The following is a 13,315-nucleotide window of genomic DNA, read 5'->3' as shown; positions in this document are numbered from 1 at the left end:
ATGTTGTTTGAGGATTGTACCACTATAGACACTTATCTGTTATGAGAGAGAGAGAGTTCAAAATGTAATTTCATTTCCGCTTGGAGCGGCGTGCCCAGATAAATTAGCATAATAGCAATGTGTACAAGTCAAATAGAAATAGTTCTGCTTTGTACTTTTTCAACATTCTGGCAAAGTACATAGAAAGACACAGGCTTTGGATCGTTCACCTTATTCACTCTCATTAAACCTTTCACTGCCGCCCCCTACCAAACGGTTAACCCTTTCACTGCGACAATACACAGAAGGTTAACCCTTTCACTGCCACACGACAGCAGGTTAACCCTTTCACTGCCACAATACAGAAGGTTAACCGTCGGTAGTGTGATAGTAAAGGGTTAACCTTCTGTAGTGTGGCAGTGAAAGGGTTAAACCTTTATTTATGTAGAGGAGGTTGACTGAGCCCATGGACACAGATACAGTACACACACACACACACGAACACACACACACACCTACACGCACGCACGCACACACACACCATCACACGAACAGTAACATACCATAGCAGGCGCCTGCTCGGCCGTAGTGGCCTCCTCCGCACTCCGACACGCAGGTCCCGTCCTGCAGCAGGTCGGCCGCGTCAGAACACTCCGCGCACTCCTGCCGGCTGGGTCCGCTGCACTCCCCGCAGGACTCGTGACACGCTGGGGAACACAACACACACGGAGCTAGAACACGCTGAAGAAATAAAAATTAAATATATAAAATAATAATAATAATATTTTTATTATTTTTATAATACATTTTTTTATTTTTTAAATAAAAAAAAATCTAACCCTAACTAACCTTACTGTCATGCACTTGTCCTGATAAACTAACCTACACTGTAGCACGCAAAACTTTGATGAACATTGTTACTCAGCTGTTGTACCCTTCCTGCTGTCTTGTTGTACAGAACTTGTAAGTCGCTTTGGATAAAAGCGTCAGCTAAATGACTAAATGTAAATGTAATGTAAGAACACGACACACACATCTCTAGAACAGGGACACACACACAGAGACACAGGAGAGGAGGTTCTTGAGACACACACACACACAGAGACACACATATACACACAGAGACACAGGAGAGGAGGTTCTTGAGACACACACACACACAGAGACACACAGAGACACAGGAGAGGAGGTTCTTGAGACACACACACACACAGAGACACACAGAGACACAGGAGAGGAGGTTCTTGAGACACACACACACACACACACACACACAACACACACAACACACACACACACACACACACACACAGAGACACAGGAGAGGAGGTTCTTGAGACACACACACAGAGACACACATATACACAGGAGAGGAGGTTCTTGAGACACACACACACACAACACACACAACACACACACAGAGACACAGGAGAGGAGGTTCTTGAGACACACACACACACACAACACACACAACACACACACAGAGACACAGGAGAGGAGGTTCTTGAGACACACACACACACAGAGACACACATAGACACAGGAGAGGAGGTTCTTGAGACACACACACACACAGAGACACACAGAGACACAGGAGAGGAGGTTCTTGAGACACACACACACACACAACACACTGGACCAACCACTGCTGCCCTACCACTCTGTCTGGACCAACCACTGCTGCCCTACCACTCTGGACCAACCACTGCTGCCCTACCACTCTGGACCAACCACTGCTGCCCTACCACTCTGGACCAACCAACCACTGCTGCCCTACCACTCTGGACCAACCACTGCTGCCCTACCACTCTGGACCAACCAACCACTGCTGCCCTACCACTCTGGACCAATCACTGCTGCTGCCCTACCACTCTGGACCAACCACTGCTGCCCTACCACCCTGGACCAACCACTGCTGCCCTACCACTCTGTCTGGACCAACCACTGCTGCCCTACCACTCTGGACCAACCACTGCTGCCCTACCACTCTGTCTGGACCAACCACTGCTGCCCTACCACTCTGTCTGGACCAACCACTGCTGCCCTACCACTCTGGACCAACCACTGCTGCCCTACCACTCTGTCTGGACCAACCACTGCTGCCCTACCACTCTGGACCAACCACTGCTGCCCTACCACTCTGGACCAACCAACCACTGCTGCCCTACCACTCTGGACCAACCACTGCTGCCCTACCACTCTGGACCAACCACTGCTGCCCTACCACTCTGGACCAACCAACCACTGCTGCCCTACCACTCTGGACCAACCACTGCTGCCCTACCACTCTGGACCAACCACTGCTGCCCTACCACTCTGGACCAACCACTGCTGCCCTACCACTCTGGACCAACCACTGCTGCCCTACCACTCTGGACCAACCACTGCTGCCCTACCACTCTGTCTGGACCAACCACTGCTGCCCTACCACCCTGTCTGGACCAACCACTGCTGCCCTACCACTCTGGACCAACCACTGCTGCCCTACCACCCTGTCTGGACCAACCACTGCTGCCCTACCACCCTGTCTGGACCAACCACTGCTGCCCTACCACCCTGTCTGGACCAACCACTGCTGCCCTACCACTCTGTCTGGACCAACCACTGCTGCCCTACCACTCTGTCTGGACCAACCACTGCTGCCCTACCACTCTGGACCAACCACTGCTGCCCTACCACCCTGTCTGGACCAACCACTGCTGCCCTACCACTCTGTCTGGACCAACCAACCACTGCTGCCCTACCACTCTGTCTGGACCAACCACTGCTGCCCTACCACCCTGGACCAACCACTGCTGCCCTACCACCCTGGACCAACCACTGCTGCCCTACCACTCTGGACCAACCACTGCTGCCCTACCACTCTGGACCAACCACTGCTGCCCTACCACTCTGGACCAACCACTGCTGCCCTACCACTCTGTCTGGACCAACCAACCACTGCTGCCCTACCACTCTGTCTGGACCAACCACTGCTGCCCTACCACTCTGGACCAACCACTGCTGCCCTACCACTCTGGACCAACCAACCACTGCTGCCCTACCACTCTGGACCAACCACTGCTGCCCTACCACTCTGGACCAACCAACCACTGCTGCCCTACCACTCTGGACCAACCACTGCTGCCCTACCACTCTGGACCAACCACTGCTGCCCTACCACTCTGTCTGGACCAACCAACCACTGCTGCCCTACCACTCTGTCTGGACCAACCACTGCTGCCCTACCACCCTGTCTGGACCAACCACTGCTGCCCTACCACCCTGTCTGGACCAACCACTGCTGCCCTACCACCCTGGACCAACCACTGCTGCCCTACCACTCTGTCTGGACCAACCACTGCTGCCCTACCACTCTGGACCAACCACTGCTGCCCTACCACCCTGTCTGGACCAACCAACCACTACTGCCCTACCACCCTGTCTGGACCAACCACTGCTGCCCTACCACCCTGTCTGGACCAACCACTGCTGCCCTACCACCCTGTCTGGACCAACCAACCACTGCTGCCCTACCACCCTGTCTGGACCAACCACTGCTGCCCTACCACCCTGGACCAACCACTGCTGCCCTACCACCCTGTCTGGACCAACCACTGCTGCCCTACCACCCTGTCTGGACCAACCACTGCTGCCCTACCACTCTGTCTGGACCAACCAACCACTGCTGCCCTACCACTCTGGACCAACCAACCACTGCTGCCCTACCACCCTGTCTGGACCAACCACTGCTGCCCTACCACCCTGTCTGGACCAACCAACCACTGATGCCCTACCACTCTGGACCAACCAACCACTGCTGCCCTACCACTCTGTCTGGACCAACCAACCACTGATGCCCTACCACTCTGGACCAACCAACCACTGCTGCCCTACCACTCTGGACCAACCAACCACTGCTGCCCTACCACTCTGGACCAACCACTGCTGCCCTACCACTCTGGACCAACCACTGCTGCCCTACCACTCTGGACCAACCACTGCTGCCCTACCACTCTGGACCAACCACTGCTGCCCTACCACTCTGGACCAACCACTGCTGCCCTACCACTCTGGACCAACCAACCACTGATGCCCTACCACTCTGGACCAACCACTGCTGCCCTACCACTCTGGACCAACCACTGCTGCCCTACCACTCTGGACCAACCACTGCTGCCCTACCACTCTGGACCAACCACGCCTCCTTCATCAATTCTCTATAAATAGCTTGTTGTTCTGAGGTATAGAGTGGGGAGACTTAGACAGAGAGATACGAGACGAAGAGAGAGAGAGCCTGGGAGAGAGAGACATACTGTAGAGGGAGGGAGAGAAGAGAGATGGGGAGAGAGCGTAGAGAGAGAGGGGGGGGGGGGAAGAGAGAGAGGGGAGAGAAAAAGAGAGATAGAGAGAGGGGAGAGATAGAGAGAGAGCGAGAGAGAGAGCGAGAGAGAGAGAGAGAGAGAGAGAGAGAGAGAGAGAGAGAGAGAGAGAGAGAGAGAGAGAGAGAGAGTGAGAGAGGAGAGAGAGAGCGGCAGAAAGAATAAGGCACCAGGGGGGAATTCATCAGGCGAGGAGAGAGAGGAGGACTCATTCAATTAATCACCACCATTTAATAGGGAGCGCTGATGAAAAGACAAAGGAGAATTCCAGCTCAATTAACGGGCAGCGTTGTGAGTTAACCAAACGTGTTATTATCACTGAGGACATGAGGACATGAGGATTATCACTGATGTCATGAGGAGTGTTATCACTGAGGACATGAGTGTTATCACTGATGTCATGAGGAGTGTTGTCACTGATGACATGAGGAGTGTTATCACTGATGTCATGAGGACATGAGGAGTGTTATCACTGATGTCATGAGAGAGGCGCTGCAGGAAAACAGGCCTCGCTGTCTATGCCCAGGCCTACTCTGACCACATCATTTCCTACAGACTCGTCCTCACCCAAACCAAGTCCTCCTTCTACTCTGATATCATCTTCAAAGGCCAAGGGAATTCCAAAGCCCTCTTCTCCACCATCACCAAACTCTTCAAGCCCCCCGACAACCCCCTCCAGACCACCTCCTCTGATCTCTGCAACAGATTCACGGAATTCTTCCAAAACAAAATCGACGCCATCTACCAGCAGCTCCAGTCTACTCCTGTGTCTCCCACACCTCCGGTTGCTAAACATGACCCTCTGCCCCATCCCACCCACTCCTTTTCATCCTTCTCCCTGGTGGACACCGACTCCATTACGAAGCTGGTGTCGGGCTCTAAATCCTCCACCTGCTCTCTGGACCCTATGCCCACCACCCTGGTGAAGGCTCCGTCCCTGCTAACTTAAAGGTGGCAGCAGTCACCCCAATTCTAAAAAAACCCGGTCTGGACCCCGATAACCTCAACAACTTCCGCCCCATCTCAAACCTCCCCTTCCTCAGCAAGGTCCTCGAGCGCGCAGTAGCCGCCCAGCTACAGAGTCACATGGCCTACCATGACCTGTTTGAACCACTCCAGTCTGGGTTCAGGGCTAAACACAGCACCGAGACCGCCCTGATCAAGGTGACAAATGACCTCCTCATGGCTGCTGATGCTGGCAACATCAACATCCTCATCCTCCTGGACCTCTCAGCTGCCTTCGACACCATCTCACACTCAATCCTCCTAGACCGCCTGGAAAGTGTCCTTGGCATCACTGGTACCCCCTTGTCCTGGTTCACATCCTACCTCACCAACAGGTGGCAGTATGTTTCCCTCGGGGGCTCCAGGTCAGCTCCAGCACTTGTTAAACAGGGTGTTCCCCAGGGTTCGGTGCTAGGTCCGCTCCTTTTTATGATTTACCTCCTCCCACTCGGTGACATCATAAGGAAACACGGCCTCCACTTCCACTTCTATGCAGACGACACACAGCTCTACCTCCACACCAAACCCTCGGCTCCCCTTCCTCCCCCCTCCCTCACTGCCTGCCTCCAGGACATAAAAACATGGATGACCACCAACTTCCTTCAACTCAATAGTAAGAAGACCGAACTCATAGTTGTAGCCTCCCCAGCCCTCCTCCAAAAGATCGACCACCTTGTTCTCTCCGTGGATGGCTACTCCATCTGCCCCTCCACAGAGGTAAGGAACCTGGGCGTAATACTGGACTCAACCCTCTCATTTCACCCTCACGTCAAGTCTGTCACCAGATCCGCCTTCTTCCACCTCAGAACCATCTCCCGCCTCCGCCCCTCACTCTCCGACACCTCAGCGGAAACACTCATTCACGCCTTCATCACTTCCCGCCTCGACTACTGTAACGGAATCCTTCTTGGTGCCTCCAAGAAGGTTCTGGATCGCTTACAGTACGTCCAAAACTCTGCTGCGAGGGTCCTCACGCGCACCAAACCCTGGCAGCACATCACCCCCACCCTGCAAAAACTCCACTGGCTCCCCATCAACTACCGAATCCCCTACAAGATCCTCCTCCTCACCTACAAATCCCTGCACGGGTTGGCCCCTTCCTACCTGACCAACCTACTCCACCCCTACACTCCAGCACGAGGCCTCCGCTCCTCCAACTCCGACCTCCTCACCGTCCCCCGCACCAGGCGTTCCACACTGGGAGACCGAGCTTTCGCTGTAGCTGCCCCCAGACTGTGGAACTCCCTCTCCCCCTCATCTGAGGCTCTGACACCATCAACCTCTTCAAAACCAAGCTAAAAACCCACCTGTTCACACTTGCCTTCACGCAACACGGCCCCGCTCCCAAGTAGCCCCCCCCTGACCTTTTTTAAGCCATAGATTCCGTTGTTTTGTTTTGTTTTGTTGTTTGTTTGTTTGTTAATTTCAACCACTTCATCCAATTGGACAGAACTTGCCTCCTTTTTTTTTTTTTTTTTTTTTTTTTTATCTCTTTTATCTTATTTGTTTTTTCTTGTTGTTACTATACACAGATATTTTATGTATTTTATTATATTTTTTCAATTTTATTTCTTATTTTTTCCATCCTTTCCTTGTACAGTGTCCTTGAGTCTGAGAAAGGCGCTTCTCTCTTAAAATCCAATCTATTATTATTATTATTATTATTAGGAGTGTTATCACTGATGTCATGAGGACATGAGGAGTGTTATCACTGATGTCATGAGGAGTGTTATCACTGAGGACATGAGGACATGAGGAGTGTTATCACTGAGGACATGAGGAGTGTTATCACTGAGGACATGAGGACATGAGGAGTGTTATCACTGAGGACATGAGGACATGAGGAGTGTTATCACTGAGGACATGAGGAGTGTTATCACTGATGACATGAGGAGTGTTATCACTGAGGACATGAGGACATGAGGAGTGTTATCACTGAGGACATGAGGACATGAGGAGTGTTATCACTGAGGACATGAGGAGTGTTATCACTGAGGACATGAGGACATGAGGAGTGTTATCACTGAGGACATGAGGACATGAGGAGTGTTATCACTGAGGACATGAGGAGTGTTATCACTGAGGACATGAGGACATGAGGAGTGTTATCACTGAGGACATGAGGACATGAGGAGTGTTATCACTGAGGACATGAGGAGTGTTATCACTGATGACATGAGGAGTGTTATCACTGAGGACATGAGGACATGAGGAGTGTTATCACTGAGGACATGAGGAGTGTTATCACTGAGGACATGAGGAGTGTTATCACTGAGGACATGAGGACATGAGGACATGAGGAGTGTTATCACTGATGTCATGAGGAGTGTTATCACTGAGGACATGAGGACATGAGGAGTGTTATCACTGAGGACATGAGGACATGAGGAGTGTTATCACTGAGGACATGAGGACATGAGGAGTGTTATCACTGAGGACATGAGGACATGAGGAGTGTTATCACTGATGACATGAGGAGTGTTATCACTGAGGACATGAGGACATGAGGAGTGTTATCACTGAGGACATGAGGAGTGTTATCACTGAGGACATGAGGACATGAGGAGTGTTATCACTGAGGACATGAGGAGTGTTATCACTGATGACATGAGGAGTGTTATCACTGAGGACATGAGGACATGAGGAGTGTTATCACTGAGGACATGAGGAGTGTTATCACTGAGGACATGAGGACATGAGGAGTGTTATCACTGAGGACATGAGGAGTGTTATCACTGAGGACATGAGGAGTGTTATCACTGAGGACATGAGGACATGAGGAGTGTTATCACTGAGGACATGAGGACATGAGGAGTGTTATCACTGATGACATGAGGAGTGTTATCACTGAGGACATGAGGACATGAGGAGTGTTATCACTGATGACATGAGGACATGAGGAGTGTTATCACTGAGGACATGACGAGTGTTATCACTGATGACATGAGGAGTGTTATCACTGAGGACATGAGGAGTGTTATCACTGAGGACATGAGGACATGAGGAGTGTTATCACTGATGACATGAGGACATGAGGAGTGTTATCACTGAGGACATGAGGAGTGTTATCACTGATGACATGAGGACATGAGGAGTGTTATCACTGAGGACATGAGGAGTGTTATCACTGAGGACATGAGGACATGAGGAGTGTTATCACTGATGACATGAGGACATGAGGAGTGTTATCACTGAGGACATGAGGAGTGTTATCACTGAGGACATGAGGACATGAGGAGTGTTATCACTGAGGACATGAGGAGTGTGTGTGTACATATATATATATAGATTATTGGAATTATTATGAATTGATTATTGGCATTATTATGATTATGGCCAAGAGTTATTTTATGTTACCACTATCTTGCATCACGCAGCCTGAAACCCAGCTGTCGTCACTGCTCAGTCTGGAGTCTCTACATGGGGCCCCTCCCTGTGGGGGGGGGCTGTGCCAGCAGGCTCAGGGTAGAGGCTTCATGGCTGCCAGCCAGACAGACCCCTGGGTTCAGCACTATAATGAGCCTCGCTCTGACACAGTTCTGCAGGGAAGCTTCCAGAGGATTTTAAAACACACACACACACACACACACACACACACACACACAGACACACACGCACACACACACACACGCACACACACACAGTCACACACACACACACACACTCACACACACACACAGACACACACACACACACACTCTCACACACACACACACACACGCACACACACACGCACACACACACACACACACACTCACACACAGACACACACAGACACACACACACACGCACACACACACACACACACTCACACACACACACAGACACACACAGACACACACACACACACACACACACACAGACACGCACACAGAGACACGCACACAGACACACACACACACCACCACCAGTCTCGCTGGGGATCTCCTGGGATGCCTAGAGTCTAGTATAACTGAAGAGTGTGTGTGTTTGTGTGTGTTTGTGTGTTGTGTTGTGTGTGTGTGTGTGTGTGTGTGTAGAAAGGTAGTCAGCTTGTTTCTTAAGTTGTTTCTCTCACTCCTCTCCTCTCTCCTCTCCTCTTTTCTCTTCCTCTCTCCTCTCCCCCCTCTCTTCTCCTCCCTTCTCCTCTCCTGCCCTCTCCCCCCTCTCCCATCTCCTATCCTGCCCCCCTCCTCCCCTCTCCTCACCTCTCTCCTCACCTCTCCCCCCACCTCTCCTCTCCCCTCTCCTCTCCTCTCCCCTCTCCTGCCCCCCCTCTCCTCTCCTCCCCTCTCCTCTCTCCCCCTCTCCTCTCCTCCCCTCTCCTCTCTTCTCTTCTCCCCCCCCCTCCCCTCTCCTCCCCTCCCCCCTCTCCTCTCCCCCTCCTCTCCTCTCCTCTACTTCCCCACATTAACATTCCAGGCGTGTCTAGTGACCTGATTGATTGATTGAAAACTTTATTAACAGATTGCAGAATGGGTACAATACAGTACAGCTCAATACACACAATTGTTAAGGGGATGCAGACCAGAGAAAGACTTCCGTCTTGTTTACATCAGGGTCCCCCATTTTCAATTCATCAGGACATATATGACATACATGACATACAGATAGACAGTACTGCTACATCTATACATTTATGACATACCAGATCTACAAATACAGTACTGTTTGTGATACAAAAAGAGTCCAGAAAAGAGAGTATATACATTTGATGTAGAAACTGTACATTGGAGGAGGTTGGGTAGGTGGGGTGGGGTTGGGTGGGTGGGGGGGGACTGTACATTGGAGGTGGTTGGGTGGGTGGGGTGGGGTGGGGGGGCTTTGGGTAGGATGGGTGGGTGGGGAATACTGTACAACTGTACAAGCAAAACTGTACATTGGAATATTGACAAAACCACCTCATCACCACTTCAGTGCGAGAGAGAAAAAAGCTTAATGAGGATCCATGTCAGGAGCAGCTACCAGCCTCCTCCATCGTCAAGGTCAGTTCATCATTATGTCATCAAGTGACACCCAGAGGGGTCTCTTCTGATCTGAGCCTAATAACACCGTCACACATCACGTCTAATAACACGTCACACATCACGTCTAATAACACGTCACACATCACGTCTAATAACACGTCACACATCACGTCTAATAACACGTCACACATCACGTCTAATAACACCGTCACACATCACGCCTAATAACACGTCACACATCACGTCTAATAACACGTCACACATCACATCTAATAACACGTCACACATCACGTCTAATAACACCGTCACACATCACGTCTAATAACACGTCACACATCACGTCTAATAACACGTCACACATCACATCTAATAACACGTCACACATCACATCTAATAACACGTCACACATCACGTCTAATAACACGTCACACATCACGTCTAATAACACGTCACACATCACATCTAATAACACGTCACACATCACATCTAATAACACGTCACACATCACATCTAATAACACGTCACACATCACGTCTAATAACACGTCACACATCACGTCTAATAACACGTCACACAGCACGTCTAATAACACGTCACACATCACGCCTAATAACACGTCACACATCACGTCTAATAACACCGTCACACATCACGTCTAATAACACGTCACACATCACGTCTAATAACACGTCACACATCACATCTAATAACACGTCACACATCACATCTAATAACACCGTCACACATCACGTCTAATAACACGTCACACATCACATCTAATAACACGTCACACATCACATCTAATAACACGTCACACATCACGTCTAATAACACGTCACACATCACATCTAATAACACGTCACACATCACGCCTAATAACACGTCACACATCACGCCTAATAACACCGTCACACATCACATCTAATAACACGTCACACATCACATCTAATAACACGTCACACATCACATCTAATAACACGTCACACATCACATCTAATAACACCGTCACACATCACGTCTAATAACACGTCACACATCACATCTAATAACACGTCACACATCACGTCTAATAACACGTCACACATCACGTCTAATAACACGTCACACATCACGTCTAATAACACGTCACACATCACGTCTAATAACACGTCACACATCACGTCCCCTTACCCACTTCATAATGCCCCATTGTCCCATTACCCACTTCATAATGCCCCATTGTCCCCTTACCCACTTCATAATGCCCCCTTGTCCCCTTAGCCACTTCATAATGCCCCCTTGTCCCCTTAGCCACTTCATAATGTCCCCTTGTCCCCTTACCCACTTCATAATGCCCCCTTGTCCCCTTAGCCACTTCATAATGCCCCCTTGTCCCCTTAGCCACTTCATAATGCCCCATTGTCCCCTTACCCACTTCATAATGCCCCCTTGTCCCCTTACCCACTTCATAATGTCCCCTTGTCCCCTTACCCACTTCATAATGTCCCCTTGTCCCCTTACCCACTTCATAATGCCCCCTTGTCCCCTTACCCACTTCATAATGTCCCCTTGTCCCCTTACCCACTTCATAATGCCCCCTTGTCCCCTTAGCCACTTCATAATGCCCCATTGTCCCCTTACCCACTTCATAATGCCCCCTTGTCCCCTTACCCACTTCATAATGTCCCCTTGTCCCCTTACCCACTTCATAATGCCCCCTTGTCCCCTTACCCACTTCATAATGCCCCCTTGTCCCCTTAGCCACTTCATAATGTCCCCTTGTCCCCTTACCCACTTCATAATGCCCCCTTGTCCCCTTACCCACTTCATAATGCCCCCTTGTCCCCTTAGCCACTTCATAATGCCCCATTGTCCCCTTAGCCACTTCATAATGTCCCCCCCCTTGTCCCCTTAGCCACTTCATAATGTCCCTTGTCCCCTTAGCCACTTCATAATGCCCCCTTGTCCCCTTACCCACTTCATAATGTCCCCTTGTCCCCTTACCCACTTCATAATGCCCCCTTGTCCCATTACCCACTTCATAATGTCCCCTTGTCCCCTTACCCACTTCATAATGCCCCCTTGTCCCCTTACCCACTTCATAATGCCCCCTTGTCCCCTTACCCACTTCATTATGTCCCCTTGTCCCCTTACCCACTTCATAATGTCCCCTTGTCCCATTACCCACTTCATTATGTCCCCTTGTCCCCTTACCCACTTCATTATGTCCCCTTACCCACTTCATTATGTCCCCTTGTCCCCTTACCCACTTCATTATGTCCCCTTACCCACTTCATTATGTCCCCTTGTCCCCTTACCCACTTCATTATGTCCCCTTACCCACTTCATTATGTCCCCTTGTCCCCTTACCCACTTCATTATGTCCCCTTACCCACTTCATTATGTCCCCTTGTCCCCTTACCCACTTCATTATGTCCCCTTACCCACTTCATTATGTCCCCTTGTCCCCTTACCCACTTCATTATGTCCCCTTACCCACTTCATTATGTCCCCTTGTCCCCTTACCCACTTCATTATGTCCCCTTACCCACTTCATTATGTCCCCTTGTCCCCTTACCCACTGCATTTATATATCTCTTCTATCCAAAGCGCTTTACAATTTGTTCCTCGCATTTGACCCATTCACTCAGACATTCACACACTGATGGCAGAGGCAACCAAGCAAGGTGCCAACCTTGCTCAAGGACACTTCGACACAGGAAGAGCGGGAATCGAACCGGGAACCTCCGGATTACCACACGACTGCTCTACCTCCTGAGCCACTGTCGCCCCCTCCACATCCTATAGTGGCTATAGGATTACTATAGGGGCTATATGATTACTATAGTGGCTATAGGATTACTATAGGGGCTATATGATTACTATAGTGGCTATAGGATTACTATAGGGGCTATATGATTACTATAGTGGCTATAGGATTACTATAGGGGCTATATGATTACTATAGTGGCTATAGGATTACTATAGGGGCTATATGATTACTATAGTGGCTATAGGATTACTATAGGGGCTATATGATTACTA

At 50.2% G+C, this 13,315-nt stretch overlaps 1 protein-coding gene across 1 annotated transcript in view; it reads right to left on the bottom strand.

Annotated features, from left to right (window-relative positions):
* Positions 1-522: 522 nt before the first annotated feature.
* The window catches only part of LOC311235679 (extracellular matrix organizing protein FRAS1-like), a gene marked incomplete at its 3' end in the record, with an annotated part of 42,780 nt that continues 29,987 nt past the window's right edge, over positions 523-13,315 (bottom strand). Inside the window, exon 11 of the mRNA XM_084323143.1 lies at positions 523-686. Coding sequence (XP_084179269.1) covers positions 523-686 — 164 coding nt within the window. The remainder of the gene's footprint in view (positions 687-13,315) is intronic.

The sequence above is a fragment of the Notolepis coatsorum genome, assembly GCF_963971535.1.
Source record: "Notolepis coatsorum genome assembly, chromosome: 10".
In the NCBI taxonomy this organism is placed as follows: Eukaryota; Metazoa; Chordata; class Actinopteri; order Aulopiformes; family Paralepididae; genus Notolepis; species Notolepis coatsorum.
This window is presented reverse-complemented; position numbering and strand designations above follow the sequence as displayed.